The sequence below is a fragment of the Spodoptera frugiperda genome, chromosome 23 (genome assembly GCF_023101765.2).
Source record: "Spodoptera frugiperda isolate SF20-4 chromosome 23, AGI-APGP_CSIRO_Sfru_2.0, whole genome shotgun sequence".
Classification (NCBI taxonomy): Eukaryota; Metazoa; Arthropoda; class Insecta; order Lepidoptera; family Noctuidae; genus Spodoptera; species Spodoptera frugiperda.
Genome location: NC_064234.1, coordinates 7998879 through 8019326, shown reverse-complemented (window position 1 = coordinate 8019326; position 20448 = coordinate 7998879). Strand labels below are relative to the sequence as shown.

The 20448-nt window shown below is 36.7% G+C and overlaps 1 protein-coding gene across 9 annotated transcripts in view; it reads right to left on the bottom strand.

Moving 5' to 3' along the window:
- Window positions 1–20448, bottom strand: part of LOC118267153 (phosphatase and actin regulator 4B) — a 50034-nt gene that overhangs the window by 10901 nt on the left and 18685 nt on the right. For all 9 annotated transcript variants that reach the window (XM_035580963.2, XM_035580964.2, XM_035580968.2 and 6 more), the window contains 3 exons: window positions 19842–20009; window positions 19317–19415; window positions 16642–16848 (listed from right to left, as the gene is read on the bottom strand). In XM_035580963.2, coding sequence (XP_035436856.1) covers window positions 16642–16848; window positions 19317–19415; window positions 19842–20009 — 474 coding nt within the window. The remainder of the gene's footprint in view (window positions 1–16641; window positions 16849–19316; window positions 19416–19841; window positions 20010–20448) is intronic.

The following is a 20448-nucleotide window of genomic DNA, read 5'->3' as shown; positions in this document are numbered from 1 at the left end:
TGATGTTTGTTGGACGCTCCGTGGAGGTCCGCGAACAGGTATCCATTGTAAGTGCATAATGTACATGCACAACGAACAGAGCTATTAGGCCCTCGCCTATGTGAGGTAACATTTAACATAGCGCACCAGGCACCGCCAGCCTCGCAATTTTCGTGACCGAACGGCTTAGTTAGCGATTGCAACATAGATCAACTATGCAAAACTTTATTTCGACAGATTTTATGCATTGTATAAATCTTTTATAGGTCTTATACTGTTGCAGTGTAAAAACTGAAAATGATGAAACAATTTACCCATATAAAAGGCTCAGTCTATTAAATATGATCTAATCTACTGAAATATATTCATAATGTCATTGGCGCGAAATTGTTTAGCTGTGGTGTCGCCAGATGACCATGACACGCGTTAAAATATTAATATTGAGTGGAAGGTTTATAAATAGTTTGATTCGAAGTTATTTTTGAAATATGCGTAAAAGTGATTTGAGTAAATACACAAGATCGTAAAAATACACCCTGTCCCGTATTGACGATGACTAACGGTTCCGCTCAGTGAACGTAGGAGTTACTACAAACAGTTAACAAACAAACATTTACTACCGTTTCGAATTGATTAATGAATTTCACACGCTTAGTACCCGTAGTAATATCCCGTAGCCGTAATTTTGTACGTATGTTTGTTGTCTAATTAGTAAAATATTTCAATGACAATACAGCAAAGGCTGTGTGCGACCTTGTCGCTTGTCAACTAGGGAGGTCACAATGAGACGCTTGGTCCACACGAAGGGAAATTTAAAATTAAATACTGGCTATGCTGCGTAGATATACTAAAATTTTAAATACATATAATTTATTAATCAATAGATAGGTACTCGTTGCGGCATCCCGAAACTACAAGTTATTTTCAAAGGTATGTGTCCTACCACTCACATATCTGTGGCCCTAGTGAAAAGGGGTATAAGTCCGATTTTGCCGAAAATGAGTTAAGTACACCAAAGTGTTCAGAAAAAAATGCTCTATCGATTGGTGAAAACGGATCTAACCTATCTCTAAAAATAAAGAAGTTACTGTGTGCAAAAGGGTTTAACTCAAACAAAAAAAAATGGAAATTTCGGGTATAAGTACATTCAAATTTCTTTATACAGAACTATGACATCTTTACTTTGTGAGTAGGAATTTAACTAATTATAGATTTCCAGCGTTTCGTTTTATTTGGCGTAAAACGGCTTAAGTGTACTTGTTCTTTAAAAAATGTTTAGTGAATAATGGTTTTACTAGACATAAATCTCTTTTCACCTACATAAAACAGAAAAATCAAAAACAAGTCTGTTGACATCTGTTTTCACGTTTTTAATATTGAAATTAATCAATTTAAATCGATTTAACTGTATTTATATCCTACGTGTATGTTTCATTTTACGTGAAAAAAGTTACGAATGGACGATTCGGGGTACAGTGCGGGTGGGTGGGGAGCGCGCTGCAACTCGATTTACTCGATGCTTTTTTTGCTAAACCAAAGCTGTTATTGTTTTTCCGTTTATTGATTATTATTTTTGAAAATCGATAATTACGCGAGTGAGTTGTATCCTTTTTTCACTTATTTTAGTCGATTATTTCAATGTTATCATAAAATTGTATGGATTTTAGTCAACATGTACCCTTTTACACTGAGTTTCTAGTCTCTGTTCTAATAATATTTCCTACAATAATAAAATTAAATACGAATGATAAGTGTTTATTCCTGTAAAGAGTCGTAACTTGTTGACATAGGTTATTTTACTTATTACTAGGTGCTTTTTTTGTTATTCCGTTTATTAATTGTTACTATTTTATGTTTGTTCTTTTCCTATTTCGGGACCACAGGGTCCCGGACCTTTAGAAGGCATACGAGGAGCCGAAGCCAACTCGCGGAGGCCCGTTGAAAAATTTTAATCTAAATGTAATGGGACATCAACCGGCGATTATCCCTGTATGCACTATGGAAATACACCAAAGGACAATCCCTGGTTGATGCAGAACTATTGTGAGATATCATATGGTAAAAAGAAATGATAGGGATATGGGTGTGGGTGGCTGTGGAATAGTTAACCGGTTAACTATGGGATACTAAGGCCCCTGCCCCTAACCAATATTGATACATACGGATAAACAGGCAGGGGGTGACTCTCAAACTCAATTACTGGGCCCCCGAAAACGGCTAGCATGTAGCGACAAGGGGGCAACATACGTTGAGCTACTTGAGGAAGGAGAGGCATCCCACGGCTATTAGAGCAATCCCGGAAGTATGGTCAAGACCCCTACCAGCATCTTACTGGGATACATCCTTCCCCCGAGTTGAAGTTGAAGGCAACTCCACTCTTGCGAATCTCCACTCAAACCAGCCGGTTAAGGCAAGAATGAGGTAGGAGAGGCCTCTCCGGTTAGTCGCAGGTACTAACCGGAGTCGAAAAATAGGGCCTCTCCCGGGAGTCAGGTCCGTGGGGTCGCCACTGCCCAACAGCTCGCCACAAGCTGCCTTGCGGACCTATTTTATGTTATTATTGTTATCACTAAGTATTATGTTGCGTTCTGTTCATCTACCCTGTGGACGTATAGAACGCACTGTTCCTAGTCGTCCGCACCCCGTCATCTCACGTATAGTCTAAGAGTTAATCAAGAAAATATGAAAATTACTTTAAAACTACATTTATCTAATAAATCTAAAGATTTTTTTACGTATTTTATACCTACTAAATGTATAACATAAAAATGTTTTACATTTTAATTTTACATTTTTTATTATAAATAATCGAATAATAGTATATCCAGGAGATTGTATCTTTTAAAACTTTTTACATATTAATTGTATTTAAATTCATATTGATACAATACTCAGTGTGTAAAATTAAAATGTGAAACATTTTATGCTATAAATTTAGTATAAAATACGCAAAAAATACTTTAGAATTAGTAGGTATGTACTTTTAAAGTAATTTTCATTTATTAACTCTTAGACTAGACGTGAAGTGACAGGGTGTGGACGAGCGGGAATGACTCAGTATTAGTTGTATAAGTAGACCAATTTTCCGATCCACTTTATACGCCAAAGGTTTTTGCAGCGTCCCAGGGGTATTTTTTTAAAGTAAATAATATTTCGTTTTTGAATGGCTGGTCGCTAAAAAGTATTTTTTTTAGTTTTACTTGTGTTCAAAATTAGATATAAGTTACACAAAATGATTCATATAAGTCTTTATGTCCCCCTTAACTTGTCTGTAATCAATGTGAAAAAGGGAATAAGTAACTATTTTTCATATTTTTTAAATTTTAATCATGTTGATGGTAAGTTTATAACAAATACACGTGTTTCTGATAGTTAATCACTTATTATTCCATTGAATTACTTAGTTATCATAAAAAATATTCCAAATGCGTATCCTTTTTCACTTGTGTAAATAAACTTTTGATTTAAATGTAAAGGGGTATAACTTATTTTATACCCTTAAGACATTCATTTTGTGGTTGGTATAAGTCATTATTTCGGAAACTATTAAGTTTACATAAAAAATGACTCCATAATAGCAAAGAGCATAAAAAGTTTACCTATAAAACACATCACATGTATTTAATTCGGCAGCAGTTTGACCGCTATAAATACCGAAACATCGCGCGGAGCGTTTTTTGCGTCTCCTGTAAAGTTGCATTTTTAGACTTACATCCCTTTTCACTAGAGCCACAGATATGTCCTCGAAATGTAAGTAACCTTGTAGACCAAGGCTACATTCTATAAGCCTATAAGACGTAGCCTTCAATTCAAATAAACATTAAACCTACAAAAGACCTGGAATAAATAAAATATGTTACTACCTATTTGCAAGTGGATCATTAAGCATAACTGATGATTTATGAGCACTGTTTAAATTAACTTTACGATTATTTTGAACAATTATAAAATATTTCGATTCAGTGTGAGCTAGAAAATTACAGGTAAGTCTATACAGAAGGCTTTGGAGGAGCGAGAGGTTGCGCTAGCGCTTGAAGCGACACGTAGCGGGCCGGGTTCGGGAGAGGACCGATCGATGCTGCCGCCCTTGGCCGCCCGCCTCAGCTCCGGACATTCCGAGGACGTCGCTCGCTGCAGCGTTATGTAACCTACGTCGTCCTTCACTACAGCCAGCTACGAAGGTTACCCGTTATCCCGAACACGTGTAATAATACCCGGCAGCTTTCGATGTCATAAAATTATCATTTTCATGTTTAAGTTGCTTTTATTATTAATTTAGGATCTTTTCCTCGTTATCTACATTTTAACTGTATTCTATAAGTCATAGTAACTTCTCAAACAATACAATATTATCATAAGTTTCATACAAGGTTGGTAAACAAATATTTTGTCTGTACATTAAAGTTGCCATGTAACGTCTTGCTCACATTTTCCTGCCAAATGGAGGCCATTAAGTACATTCTTAATGCGGGAGACGCGACGTGCAACATCAAACGAACGGAAAAGAGTGATGACATCGCCACAAACAGCTACAGACGTGATTGAAATTTTCTCAATTTCGATTTGGGACAAATAAAGTTATTCATTTATTCATCACTATTAAATCTTGCACAGTATTTCTGCTAAAATAGAGACCCAGTCAGATAGCTAAATAAATTATGTGCAAATCTTAATCTCACTGTCTGCTATCAATTGCGATGTCTCCTTAGAGATACAAGATTTGTTTAATTGTCCTACTTTCAATGTTTTATGACTTTGTTCGCTGGGAAATTGTGTAAACAAATAAGATTTCCATTTAACATTTACTCTATTCTGCTGTCTAAACGTTTCTGAAACATGAATTACATTGGAAACTGGCTGTCAATTGACGTAGCCGTAAGGATACGTTCTCATGTAACAACAACAGCGGGCAATGTCAAGATTACGCGAGTCTGCTTTATACTGGATGGCCACATGCTCGAAATGCTTGTCATGTCGCGTAAAACGACGAGAGACCACACTCGTTAAAAATACATTTAGCCTGATAAAAACAGAAAACACTCATCGACACGTCAGGTAGGTATTTGGCCTGTTTACGCTACGCATTATGTTAAACGAATACTTTATTACATGTTTCAGTGTTTTCAACGAATTACGCACCCACGCATAAAGATTCCACTAGCATTTTGTACCGTCTGCCATTACATTAAAAGATACATAATTGATTTCATTAAATCTTTCAGTGCGGTATAGCCAATTGTGCGAGTAACTAATCTACGGAACTCAATTAAGTGAGTAATTTTGTAGGGTGTTTTGGGAAAATACACCTGCATTTATATTTTCAGGAATGGCCCACCCCGAAGGACTAAATCTCCAGAACTATGACCACTTCCAGAAAAGCAAAAAGTAGCCGTATGGACAATTTTTGTACAGAAAGATCAACAAACTGGGTCGCACGCGAGAGTAACGCCAGATAGGAATTTGTGTGACGAACATAAGAAAGCATTTTGCGACATTGATGAGAGGCACGTGGGCGGGTGGTGACGGGTGAAATAACATCTCTTTGAGAAAAACTCCAGTTAATTGCTAAATGAAAAAAATTAAAACCGAGTAAACTTCAATGGAATTCTCTAGAGTTTAGGGTTCTTAGTACACAAACTTTAGTAATAATTACAGTTTGGTACGCTACGATTGTGCGCATTTATATCAGTAGTCTATTTATGCTAGTTTACGCTCAGTCCACGTGGCTGTGTAATAAAAGTGCGCTTGTATTAGATGGACACTCGTAAAAATATTGATTGTTGTGTAGTAATCGTAGATTACTGTTTTAAAACTTTAGAAACATCTTGTGTTGTATCTCATACATCATTTTGAATAAACGTAATATCGATAGTAAAACTCCGCAATTATTTGAAATGTTGAATTTTTATTTTAATGTTGTAATGTTATATTCAAGTTATAGGTACCGATTGGTAAGGATGGAATACTTTGCCAAACACAGAAAAACTTTTTAAAATAAAATAGGAACAGCTGCCAGAAGGGAAAGCCATCCATCCAGTATTTAATGGAAAACAAACAGCTGTTTCAGCCATTTCGAAATTAGTGTCGACGCAGTGCAGCGGGAAATATTCAGAATCAGAGGGAGCGGTAGGTCAAGGGCATACCGCGACAGTGAACGCTGGTATTCGGGAATCTCCCTACCAAATTCTACGAATAATTTCGCTACCCTTTGTCACAATTCCCTGTCATTAAGCCTAACAAAACCTTGTGTGTATCACAGTAATTTTTACTTTTATAGGCATAACGGAAATGAGACCTTACCGACTGAATTAAAATAAGTTTTTCTAATCATATAGGTATGTAAGTATGACCACTGCAACACTAATCCGAGAGGTTTATTTCTTGGTGAAACAGGAAGTAAGAGTGGCATTGCTCGTTAAATATATTTTTAGCGTGACTGACGAGGTTATCTATTATACATATAGGCGGACGTTATTATTGAAGGAATGTGGTGATTGACATTCGGGGGGCAATTAAAATGGCGTTTTCATGTAGCTTGCATCAAACCTGACGGCTCCGCTCATAAGCACACTGGTGCCGCAAATAGTTACGCAAGGCCACATGCTGCCTTCTCTGTTATTTATCGGAATCAACGTCCACGGCGCCTGCTGGCGACGATATATTCATACAAACATCCACTATCCCGTTTCTCATAGTCTGTTTAAAACAATAGACAGACGACAGTCCTTGCTTGTCACTACGAGCGAGTTTCTTTCTAAGTATAAGCGCGTTGCTGATCAATATTTTCAGAGGTAAGTTTTCTCGTCCTTCTACAAGTCATTTCCAATTACAATTTGAAATGATTTCTTTGAAATCGCTCTGCGCTTGACTGTATGAATTACGTAAATTCTTATCAAACATTCACAATAACTTATAGAAACTTTGTGATAAAATTAATTGGGATATGGAGTAGGGACGCAATAGGGACAGAAAAAGATAATCTTGATACGAAAACGTAATATGTCCTACACCAATCACATTTATGTTTGTCTACCTATCTCAATATTAAATATGATTATGTTATTTAAACATATTGTGCTGAACTCAGTGACTGAAGGCAATATTGCTAAGATACACGCAACAGTGCAATGTTTCGTTAAAGACAATGTAGCCATATTTCAATATACAGACAATACAACAAATAAAGTTTAAATATCGAAACGTAGGTAGAGAAAATTACTCAACAATCAGTTGTACAAGACGATTGAGACATACTTAATAGAACTCTGAAATCGTGTGCTGTAACTTTGTCTAGCGCTTGAGAACTTCGCCACTGAATAAATAATTATAATCAAGTTCAGTTCTATTATGCACAGACATCAGACCAAAAATATGTCTAAAACATCATTGATCTTCACTGTAGTACACAAGAAAGGAAATCAGAATACACAGAAGGTTTTACGGAATGGTGATGGTCGAAGGTTGGTGAATCAGAGGCAATAACAAGACCCTAAATGCCAAAGGGTACACATGCAACGAGCGGAGCGTGACATTGACATTGCGATTGGTCATTGGGAGGAAGAGCTGCACGAGTTGCGAAGGTGCGTGCGTGAGTGTGGTGCAATTGCATGCGGATGTCTGGTGCTGGGGTACCATTATTACGGGCGAACAGCGTAAGGTTCGCAGTATGTCTTGGGATAGGAGACTTGCGGCGCACGTAGTAGTGGTCGTGGCGCTGGGGCGGTGGCGGTGGCACGAAGGGCGGCGGCGGTGGCAGGCGCGAGGGCCTCCGCCTCGCGCCGCCCGCGAACGCGTCCATGGCGGCGAGCGTGCCGACGTCGCTCATGCTCGCGGCGCGCTCGCGGCTGGAAGACTGCGGCCGGCCGCACGATCGTTACTTCGCCCCTCAGCCCCCGGTACCGCGCGCGCTCTTCGATCGCCGCCCGCCCTCCGCGTTTACCGTCCGCCCGCCCACGCGCTGCTTCGCTTTGTTTTGAATTTTTAATTTATCGCCATTCATCTAGCACTCGTTGAGAATATAAGAAGAAAATGTGCAATCTCAGGTTCAAAGAGTTCAACCACCTATGCTTTACAGGCCACAAACCTATAATACATGATAAAATTATGGTTACATTTATTATGAGGTACGCACACGACGACGTAGGTAGGATACTCCTACCTACCCCTATTTGGTTATTCATCAAACCAACTTCTGTTAGTTGCTCAACCCTTATATGACGTAAAAACTGTATACATCATATCTCCGTACTTGTATTATATCCAGGTAATCACATGACCTGGACGAATGATCCCAGATCCGAATCCTACTCTAAATAGGTACGACTTGCCCACACATGTAACATGAAGGTAGAAAATCAATTTCAAAGAGGTGCGCATTACGTATAGAGCCTACCTATTTCAAATAACTACCTCGTAATACCTGGTGACTAAGTCATCACAAGTTTCAATTTTAATACCATACGTCTGAAATATTCATGAAACATTCTTTCTATTTTGATTTTAAACTAAAACAGTGTACAGTTCTGAGCCTTTGTATTTATAACTTAGGTATGTCGTATTTCAGTAAATACTAGTTTCGACGTTTTAGTATAACGATAAAAAAAACTTAACTAACGAAACATGGTCAAGTTTAGAATATATCCCTAGTTTTGTTAAAAAAGTAATCATACAACTTGAATGTAGCTTATTTCAGCTGAAACAATGGTTTTACAAATGCCAGCTACTTACTGAGAGAACTGGAAAGCTCCCTTGGTTTATTTATATGCATACATTTTTATTCCAGAATCCCTAAGCATACAAATAAATTGCGGAGTTTTCTTTGAATGACAGAAAGCGGCAGACATCAAATTATTATGTATTTATGCATACGATACCGGGAGCTTACGTATAAACACAAATCTAAACATACAAACATAACTGGTGTTACCTCTCATTCATGAATTTTGTTATTGCCAGTTTTATTCCTAGGTTTATGACCCATTTAACCCTTGTTACCTTAATTTATGTTTTTTTATATCTACTGGAACTGTAACAAACCCTTTTCACCACTCTTTTATTTCACCATGTAGTAGACCTAGTAGCACCCACATGTTGTTAGTTACGGTGGGACTTAGGTACTCTTCTAGCAAGTTCAGTAACGAGCTCATCAAAAATCGTACATACTTGTCGTCGTAATACGTATTATAAACATACTTGTCGAATATCCTCGAGACTTCTTAACGAGTATGCGACACTCATTAATTGGATTAATTTTCAGACTTGAGGTGTATATGTTAAAGCGAGGCCCTACTTGTCGGGTGCTCTAACTTGCGTCACGACAGCGCAACGGACAAACGGCTATCGTTTTCCAAATATTTTTATTCTTCAAAATATTATACAAACAACTGTTAAAACGTTATAATCTTCAGAGTTTGGAGTCTAGACGCAGTTTATTAATGACCATGATGCTGCATGGTTTATGTAACAACAAGTTTGACTGTCCTGAAATTACAAATAACATATGCTATATTGTACCTAGCAACGCAGCGCCACACTGCAAGGTGTACAAATGGGGCTAGGGCCTTACTCGTGTCAAAAGTTACCATATAACTAGTAATTGTATATTTATATATGTATATATTTTATACCTTTCTGTTCCATGGTCGCACGCACCTATTTTTCTTAATTTCAATTATATTATTCCGCGGACATTAGTGTGGGTTACACATTTAGTTTTTATTCTTTATACTTAGTTTTTAATTGTATCTGGAATGTGTAACTGTTTTATGTCCCAATAAAGAAAAATAAAATAAAATAAAATAAAATAAACAGAAAATATAGAAATAGGAATGTTCAGCAAAAAGTCGATTACTGCCTGTACAAAATGACCAGAAAACACCATTTTCCCACGGAACAATATCGCTCTATCAACCTGCGAAATAACTTTTCCGACGCCATTAATCGTTTAGTATCCTCCTGCGGGAACGAACAGTGAAAAATAAAACGAAATAAACGCGGCCAGACACTCATGAGGAATACTTTTTAATTTAAGAGGCTGCTGTGTATTAGAGTGGGTGGAAACTTGAATAAATAATAACAAGGGAATAGCGAGAAAATGTAATCAACGAAACTCCTAAATATTACTTGATAGATCAAAGTATAATGTACTTGTAACAACAGATAACATTATATTTTATTATTTATAAATCAATTTAGTACTTGCCTGAAATCACGCATTTGTAAACTTAACAAGGCTGTAAAAAGCATTTCAGATCTAAGGCTTCATTTGTTGAAATGAAATCAGGTATAAGCTTTTAAAACAATGGAAAATTAAATCAAAATAGTAGAAGGATAATGACAGGCCAATACACATTAACAGATTATTATAATAATAATCATCTTACGTCTTCGTTATTCCAAACATTTTATTTTGTTATGGTATAAGCCGGTAACCGAGAAGACGGATCACCTGATGGTAAGCAATCGGCGCTGCCCGACACCCAAATTTGCTGGACACTCAAAACACCAGAGGCATTACAAGTGCGTTACTAGCCTTTTAAGGATTGGGGAATTAGGATGGGAGATGATTGAACCTCAGGTTAACTCACTCGCACATAATGTTAGCGTTGTTTCTTTGTACCATTAGAGGTTTTTGTTGTACCATTAGAGGGCCAGTGCGAGTTTTTTACGTTACCTCGTTTAGCCCTCTGATAGGTTGGTTAATTAGGCCTTGCCAATCAAAGTGCCGAACGTCATAAACGTGTCGATTTCGTTAACCTAAACATACTCGCACAAGGCCCTCAGGCGATGCGTCTACCGCCCTATGCAAAACACTAACTCACTGCCTGCTTAAAAAAGTAACTTAGTTATACGATTATTATATAACGATTCTATATAGACATGTTTAAGTTGCCTCTATATTTTACAATAGTTTTATTATTTCATTGCCAAAATTCGTATGTATAGGAGTACAATTTTATTTCAGACTATAATTCTGCTCAACACGGAAATCAGAGGGCTCGGCTGGTGCTCAGTAAACATGGATGTTTATATCTATCACATAGGTAATCAGCTAAATGGTATACCTGTGATGTACATTAGTCTAGAAAGCATATTTAGGTATTACAATAATTATTTCCGTTTAACTAATTAGAAAATCTTCGAGAAACATATTTCTTTCCTTTGACCCATAAAATCTATCACTATTCCATCCTTAACAAACGTCATGTTAAGCAAAAAAGAACAATCTAAAACTTCATACTTATGTTATCTGTGACCGTATGGCATGACGTCAAAGTGTTGGATATAATATGTAACTACAAGTGCATCGTGGAGTGTTAAACGCCTCATAAATTATTGACTGTGTAAGTAGTTGCTCCGGGGAGATAACACGGTACAAAATTAAAGTGTCTCCAGTTCAATTCAAACATGGTGGTGCTGCATAATAATAATGCAAGAGAATTAAACTCTAGCCACATTAATTAAAAGTTGAATAATTTAGTACATCCAGAATCCAGACTCTTTAAATAACGGTAAAAAAATAATATTATGATGAAGGGGGATTAAAAGATTGACGATTTGATTACTAAAATAAGTAGAATTCGATTCGAGAATTTAGATGATTCTATAAGAATGTCTAGACTAACACTACAATATGTTTTCAATTCATCTACCTGGTTGCAATTAAACATGTACGAAGAATGAAATAATGTGAATTTTAATTTGCTAAACTGATTTTTTGAGACCATGCTACGGGCTACGTCTGTTTTCTACGCAAAATATTTTGAACTTCCATTAGCGCTTTGAAATCTAGATTTCAGGTTCAGCGTTATTGCCGGGACTGCGGACAAGTGGACAACCTTGCGGTTTACTTGAGTTTCGGATCAATGCAAGAGCAGGAACAGGGAAATTTTTAGTCAGTAAGAGTCTGATACTCCTTTCGCCGCTCCAAAGGCGGGAGAAACCATTGAATGATTTTGCCCCTTCCAAAAAAAAGTTTAACGTTATTGAAAGTGCAGAAAGCAACATAGTTGTTCATACGTCGTATCATGATCTTTAGAAAAAATGGTGTTATTACCTAAAACTGATGAGTGTACGAGCTAAAGCTACGAACCTCTCAAACAGGCACATCCCATGATGAAACCCATCATAGAGAGGCGCTGCGCCGGCGGTGGTGGTGGCGGCGGCGGCGGCGGAGGTGGCGGCGGCACGCGCCTGCCGCGCGGTGGCGCTCGCGACACCGCGCCAGCTATTACCCACCACACTTAACCCTTCCCGGCCCACACATTCTTACTACATTACATCCCATCAAAACATTTTAATGGTCAACCATAAAATGTGATCGGTGGTATTCCCAATTGTTTTGGGCATTGTTTTAATATCAAATTATGTAAATGACATTAATTTGATTAACATCTTCAATTAACACAGCAAAATGACTAAATAGATGACTCTATGATTTTTAAATCAACTAGCTGACTATTTGCACTTTTTGTAATTGCAACTGCAATACTGGAAAGGCTTGGACAAAAGAACAGAAAATATGCGCAATGCGGAATGGTAAAGGTGTACCTACACCAGGTATTGAGGGCATCATGACTGAATGGCAATTTCAAATAATTGGTTTGAATATTTGATATTGTTAGTGTTCAGCAGCACATGTCATGCAAGCGTCGCGGGGCAACGGGGCAACGACGTCGGTGCAGCGGTTGCGATCGCGTGCTGGCGGCCGTGCCGATCGATACCGCACGCAAAGTTCGCGCCTCAGACCTAACCACCGACCATAACTAAAACATATGTCTAGCCCCACGAAAAACCCTCCAATCAATACTTGCACAAACCTACAATACTCGGTTGAAAGCTCAATTATAGTGTACTGAACTGAACCTTATATGCAACTTCAGCAACTCACATATTCTGCAGTAATTTATTTACGTCCATTAACAAAACTTACTTATTGAATTGTTTCATTATACTGAAATTAAAGCTTTTCATAATTTTAGCTCTGTTAAGGTCTGATGGAAATAAAAATAAACCACACATTTATTTCCGAAGCTGAAGTAATGTAGGGTTATATATTTTTTCACATAATCTATATGACGTAGCAGTTGTAAGTCTTAATACAATAACATGATGGTAGTGAAACAGAACTGTTAATTAACTAATTTGTTGTTGCAATTAGAACGAACAGGAAAGCTTACATCATTATAATCGCACTGTATTAATATTTTTACTGCAAAACGTTTTGTTTTGTATCCATGAGATACACATCAGGTACTCAAGTGAAAGATATATTTTAGACCTATGCTACAAATTAAAAACAAAGCACACTGCACCTTCTAAAGCTTTTAAAGCTTGCTTTACATCTTCGATTCATATGTATAGTCATTGGGTTATTACAACGATCTCAACAAAGGGTGGTTGAGATGAAAAAAAGCAAAGAATGCCGTTTTGGATCCCGGTGATTTGACAGGTGGTATATCTATGTGGGCAGGTAATCGAGTGAGGTTAGGAGAGGCGGACGCGAGGGTCGGTTTGTGGCAGGTCGCGGGCCGGCGGCGCGGGCGGGCGCGGGCGCGGGCGGACCGACACTGAGGCGCGCGCCGCACAACCGCACCCCGCGCACATGCCCTACAGCCGGCAGGTCGGTACCCAACCCCCAGTAGCCGGCTCCACAATCTAGACTTCGACTACTGCCTCGCTGCTTCACAATTCCATGACACCCAGACATCGAGACACTGAACATGCGTATTTCAATTTTAGCCGACCGACCCATTTAACGCTGACAGAACCGCAGAGGATTTCATAATTTATAATGAGTTATGTAACATGTCCATTTGTAAAGTAGAGCACCCATTTGTCTTAGTTTTGTAATCTCAATAGCTCTAGTTTTACTTATTGTAGCGCAATGTCTTGTTTACTGTTCTTTTGTGTCAAGTGACAAAACAACTAGATTACAGGAAGAAAGAAGTGAAGTAAATTATTATGCTATTGACTGAGAAGTAGCAGAAATAGAAAATAGAATGTGCGATTTTTGCCAACTGGATTTAGTTCAGTTTAATAAAAGTGCTGCAAATACTTTCTCGCGCAAATTCGAAATTAGGTTAGAATAACAGTAACAAACAAGTAATGAATTAGACAAAGTTCTAATTAATAGAAATGCGAGCTTTTAAGTGTAATGTAATTAAATACACGTAATTAAATACACGCATTAAGCATTACAGTATCTGATATCATGTATAATGACGTCACATTATTGCGGTGGCTCTGTGACAACTAGACAGCTTGTGGTGGGTCAACGTTCGACGCTCGTCCTGTCAGGATGTCGTTAATTCCCGCCACGCGTCACTACCTATTCTTCAATTAAATTCAATCAGATTCAATACTTAAAAGTACATTTATTGAATACGACATTATAATATGTACGCTCCATCTAACTTTCCAGTATATTTTAATTGAAAACATTTTTGAATCAAGTCTATTGTAATGGGAATCAAGTGTTCACATTATACTTGTGTTCAATTACTTCCAATCACTGAAGCTTTGTCAATATCTATAGATACAGAATACAGATACAATCCTCTTAGAAACAATTGATACTTGCCTACAATAGTACTTCACTATTTCTTGAAAACAATAACTAAAGTGGAAAAACGTTTGACTTAATAAATGTTGAATGAGTTTATAATATTTTCGTAGCACGAATTTATAACTCAGAACGAATAAATGAATCGGTGAAATAAAAAGAGATCTATGACCAATTCCTACACGCTATTGGCATGAGTACGAAGAGCATGGAGCAAGACATTGTAAAAGTTTGTGAACGAATCCAAAGTTTTATTGATACAAATGTGGAGCAGCTAATAATAATCACAACAGTCACGAATTAGCCAGATGTGTAATAGACGAAAATACGGACAATGTTTAACGAATAAATACTGACCACTACTCTCTTAGATAGCGAGTCTGTGCGACTAGTAAACTCATTAGAGTAAAAACTTCTAAAAGCTTTAAAGATGGTAATTTGCTAGAGATAAAAATATTATTATCGCTTTTTAACTGCTTTTAGTAGTGTATCTGTATTCGTATGCTGCCACGAGCTTTGGAATACCAGTTTAAACCTCAGCTCACAAAATTGTCTTCTGTCAAAAACACTTACTAGACCTAAAACCTCCCTAAATTAATTGAAATAATGTATTTTTTTAATAATTCATTATTTCATCCATACCGTGATTCACAGAACATAATTGTGAATTCTCACAATTTGTGAATGCACTAGCTTTAAAAGGTTTAAAAATAAAAGACGTACCTAAGAGGAAAATTAAAAATTCGTCGAGCTAAAACCAATTGATGTGAATATTTTATGTTATTTCAAAAGCAGTATTATTGAACTATTTATGTAATGTCCAACGGAAAGACAGGTTGTATACACTCGTTTATTTTTTTAATTATTTTATAAATTCTGTTATCTATGTGTTATTATGATACGTATGACCTTTTCATTCATGTGGTGTACCGTGAGTAAATTTATCTAGCCTCGTATCTCAAATTATCATGTAGGACAATATTGAATAAGCTTTGCATAGCTCTGCGCATTAAATCAGTTTTACACAGGAGAAACAATGATGGCAAAATGTTAATTTGTCACTCATCGAATATGCAAATAAATTATGACATAATTTTTTGGTGTCGTATTTATTTGACATAGAATTAAATTAACTACCTAATTGACATTATATGAACGTATGCGTGAAGCAAAAAAGTTTACAATAAACAAGTGCAGAAAACTAATAAACATTGAGAGATATTTTTTTAGACAAATGTAAGTAATTCATATTTCAAACATTTTGGCCCAAGTAGGAACATAACTATTATTTAGTCAAATGACATCCTGTCAATAAGGAGTAGTTTAATTTATCGGTAAGGAATTTATGCAAGGAATGCGGTCAAATCTTTACTATTGAGCAACACTATGTAAAACGCATAAACAAGGAAAAGATCACCGCAAAGTAGGAGGAAAATGCGTATGATTAACGTACAAAGTATTCACTATTGCGTGATATTTTTATCTATTGATTTGCCTTGATCCAGCCGTCTAACATACACAATCCCGGACACCATTTGTAATTCGGTTCATTCATGAACATTAATAGGTTGATTCATACTCTATGTATATTGAATTCAAATATTTTTTGGAACTGTTCAAACGATTAAATATATTTTACTAAACATCCAAATGATGAAATACTACTTTTTATAATAGCTATGAATACGTTTGAAGAACTACCAGAATTAGTCAACTCAACACCTTTAAAAAGAACTTCAACCGTTCATGGGAAATGAAACTAGAGAACATGCACTTGCACTGTAGCGTTTTTTCTCGGATGAACTGTAAGATTTTGATATCGTGTAGTTTACAAAACATTTTGCAAGATATTACTTTATTGTATACTTTGTTACTTTAACGTAAAAAAAAATATACCGTGCACAAAATAAACCGAATGTTATCCGAAATTAGTTCAGTCCCAATTGTCATATCTTGTGTGAATTAAAACGTTGAACTGATACTAAGTAAATAGCGTAAGGATTATTTTTCTAAAATGGCAGGCTGTCTTGAAAGTAGACTAGGCTACCATGCAGAATGAGGAGGTAGGGTTTCTGAGTTAAAAGTATTTCGGTACTGACCTATGACATTGTTGTTTTGATGGTGGTGGTGCGCGGCAGCGGCGGCGGCGACGGCTGCTGCCATCGCTGCTTGTTGCTGCTGCAGCTGCGACGCAAGCTGTGCCTGCAGGGCGGCGTGCATGCCCATGAGCCTGTCTTGGTTCGCCTGCGCAGCGCTGACATCGCCCCGCGCCTCCTCGACACCCGTCGGGGGAGATACTGGTTCATCTAAAACAAATGATTTATTAATATTGCAACACAAACACATGTCTTCTAGGAAACAAGGTTGTAGCAAAAAATGTGTCTTTGTCAAGGGAGTATTGTCCTGCTGTTACAACAACGGTCCATTAAAAACTTGGATCCCATATTTGACCTTGTGTATACGAGCAGATAGAAAAAATCTTTCATCTGTGGGGCCCAACTCGATGAACCGCGTTTGTAATTGGATTTGTATTGTGAAGTACTTGCTTGCATGAATGATCCAAGAATGGGCTGTCTACATTCGAATGTCAACGAACCGGTCACGAATTGAATTAGATTTTTGCTGTTAGCACTATACGGGTCTGATTCCGAACGAAAGAACGAAACTTCGTGATACAGCACTGCAGTGTTGAAGGAAATCAATCGATAATGATAACGATAAGTGATTAGTACATTAGGTACCTAAACACACGGAAGTTAAGTGATATGCTAATCACAATATCGTCGGGCATAGATATAAGTATTACAGTAATTACATGCTATCTCATTATTTATACAGTATTTACTTTGGAAATCTCCGTATTTTGAACTCTACTGTTTTGAACGGTACCTGCCTCCAAATGTCGGACTAATTAAACATAATTATTATCTACTGTTATTTAATGCAACTACCGTTACATTTAACAATAATTATTAAAGTTTGAATGTAATATATTTTAGTAACGATTAAGTGTAATTATAGCTTTAATTTATTTCATGGAAATCCTGTAGCTTTTTTGTCACAGGCACTTTAGCATAGGAAGTTATTAATATAGAAATATAATTAATGGAATTATATGTATAGTTATCACATTAGGTCAGACATTCCAAAGGACCATTCGACCATTTTGTTTGGTAAACCATCGGACCTACAGACCTGTATGCCGTATACAACCTGCACGTAGACAACGCTCTTATGTATCTGACGCAATATCAGTTCATTATATGTATTGATTATAAAATATGACAACACTTATATCTTTTGGTTTTCCTTAGTTGTGGGAATTTCTTACAACAATATTGACAAGGAAAACTAATAAAAAGATACCATACTTACGACAATAATTATATTCATTATCCTGTATTACAAGGCATTAATATTTATTGATACCTACTGATAAATTCCTACGCACTAATACCTAATCGACGGACAGATAACATTTGTTTATCTACTAAATATGTAAACTATTAATAGTAATTAGGTAATCAATTACTTTGGATTATATAAAAAATCTAAAGTAGTGTTAACTACGTAGGACTAGTGTTAGCAACACAAGATTAAAAATATTTTTTTTCTTTACTTTCGTTTTGTTCATAGATTATTTCGTATTAAAAAATCCTGACGAAGTAAGAACCTCCTTTTTTAGTGTCGGTTAAATAATTTATTACCTAAATTATTTTTTGCAATCGCACAAATTCATGTGTTAACCAAAATTACTAAGAATAGTAAAATATGTGTGGCGCCGCCATGACCATTGTTAAACAATGGTCATGGCGGTCACTTATGAAGTAAATGATAACAAAGATAGAATTAAGTTCCTAGAAAATCTTCTGTTTTCAACAAAGTAATAGAACTTTATTATTTCCACACTAACCCTTTTGCTACTGACTGTACTTACTAGTGACGTGGGACGAGTTGACCACTAAAAATATTATTTTATTTTATTTTCTGCAACTCGTCCCAAATGGGCCGTAGGCATGTGGTCCGAGTTGACTACTTACTCAATAGTAATTAGGTAATCAAGTTGACCATTTGTTTAAATGCATTATAGCAGACTGGGTCGGGTTTGATTAACTCTGATTACTTATATCGCTATCAGATTTTATAAGTTGGGTATAATCATTATCATCATATGAGAGAAGCGGGCACCTTAAACCTTCGGGCCACCACAACATTAACATTGACCATTTTTTAATATTTCCAGGTTTAAAACTCTACCAATGTGTGTTCTGCAGTACGTCCTACTACACATTATCAAACCTGACCAGCCACATCCGAAAACTACATATGAAGGAAAGACTGTGTAACTGTAGTATATGCGTAAGCGCACCTTCTTCGATAATATCAAACTAAATAGACACCTGGATTCACATTTTGCTATCAAAAGGTATGCTTTTAGTAGCTTTGAGTAGACAGGTCTATTTTCAAGTTCGGACTACTGAGTAGACAGGTCTACTGAGCAGTGACATTCACATTCGCAATTTTTCATGCGAATATGAATGTCATAAAAATAAATAATACTTTCAATAATGAAATGGTAAATTCAGTAGAGAAATAGGTATTAGTTTATTTTATATTTACTACAAAACCTCAATTTTAATCATTTAATTATTTTATCAACAGTATTAACTTTAATTATCCCAAATCCCATATGGTTTCGTGTCCAAAATTTACTCTAAATTTTTTACTTTGTACGTATAATTATCTAGTAAGAACTAGTGTTCTCAATACTCACCGACTTCGGGCACAGGCGTGACGGGGCTCTCCGGTAGGAGGATACCTTTCTGCACCAACTCATCTCTATTCGCTCGGACGGATATCTTCCTCTCTAATGCTGCAAACGGTAAAAATGCACATGTATTCAAACCTTATAAACAGTAATTCAAACGTAAATTGATAATAAAATATAGTAACTATCTAAGTCTAATCAGTTCACGAAAAATATTGAAGGCAATGAGTTATCTGATACTGGGATTCGTCAGCAATGACGAGATCTCCTTCATAGGTACGTAGATAGTTTGTCACAGTTGTTCCGAGGTTCGAGGCGACTCAAGATAGCAGCAATATCAGATAATTTCACAAACGACGGCAATAGAGGGTTATTGTTTATATAGATAAAACAAAAAGTAAGCATTTAAATTCCACAGCTTCGTGAATCACGTCCGGTTCCGGTATCGTGATGGCCTTTTATCGCCCCATGTAGTCTTATTGACTTATTCTAAGATAACACATTGTTAGTGCACCCAGCACAGGTACTTACTTCTAGAAGCAGCTTCGAATTTTTCAGATTTCTTTTTCCGTTTCCACTTCCATGGCTTGAATAGTCTACCAAAAGCTGAGAACTTGGATTTGGACCGTTCAGCCGGAGGCGTGCGCGCGCCCGACCCCAGGCTGTTCGTGCGTACCGCTGAACCATTTTGTTTCTTTGCTGCAACAACAATTTTTTTTATAAATAAACTTGGTAGTAAAACTAAGTATTTATTTCAATTACATTTAATCACTTATGACTATTTCAACTGTTAAGATATGTTGTTAACTTAGGACATTCATTCGTGTAAAGACTAAGCACAAAGTGCTGCGAACAGATGTATGATGGAATAAACGCCCATAAGTTCCTCGTCATAGGTCAATGAACAACAAAAGCGTGAGAGAAACAGTATGATTTGTCCTATACGATTTGAAAGACAAACTTGATACAAAATAGGTACCAGCAAGATCGGTACAAATACTACTCACACATTCATGATACATCCACACAATCAATGGCCCCATTATGTCGAGAGTCTATTGTTATGAACTGTCCGCGCCTATCACAACACAATACCAAGGAGAACTAAGTATACCTACAAAAGAGAAATTTTCCCGTC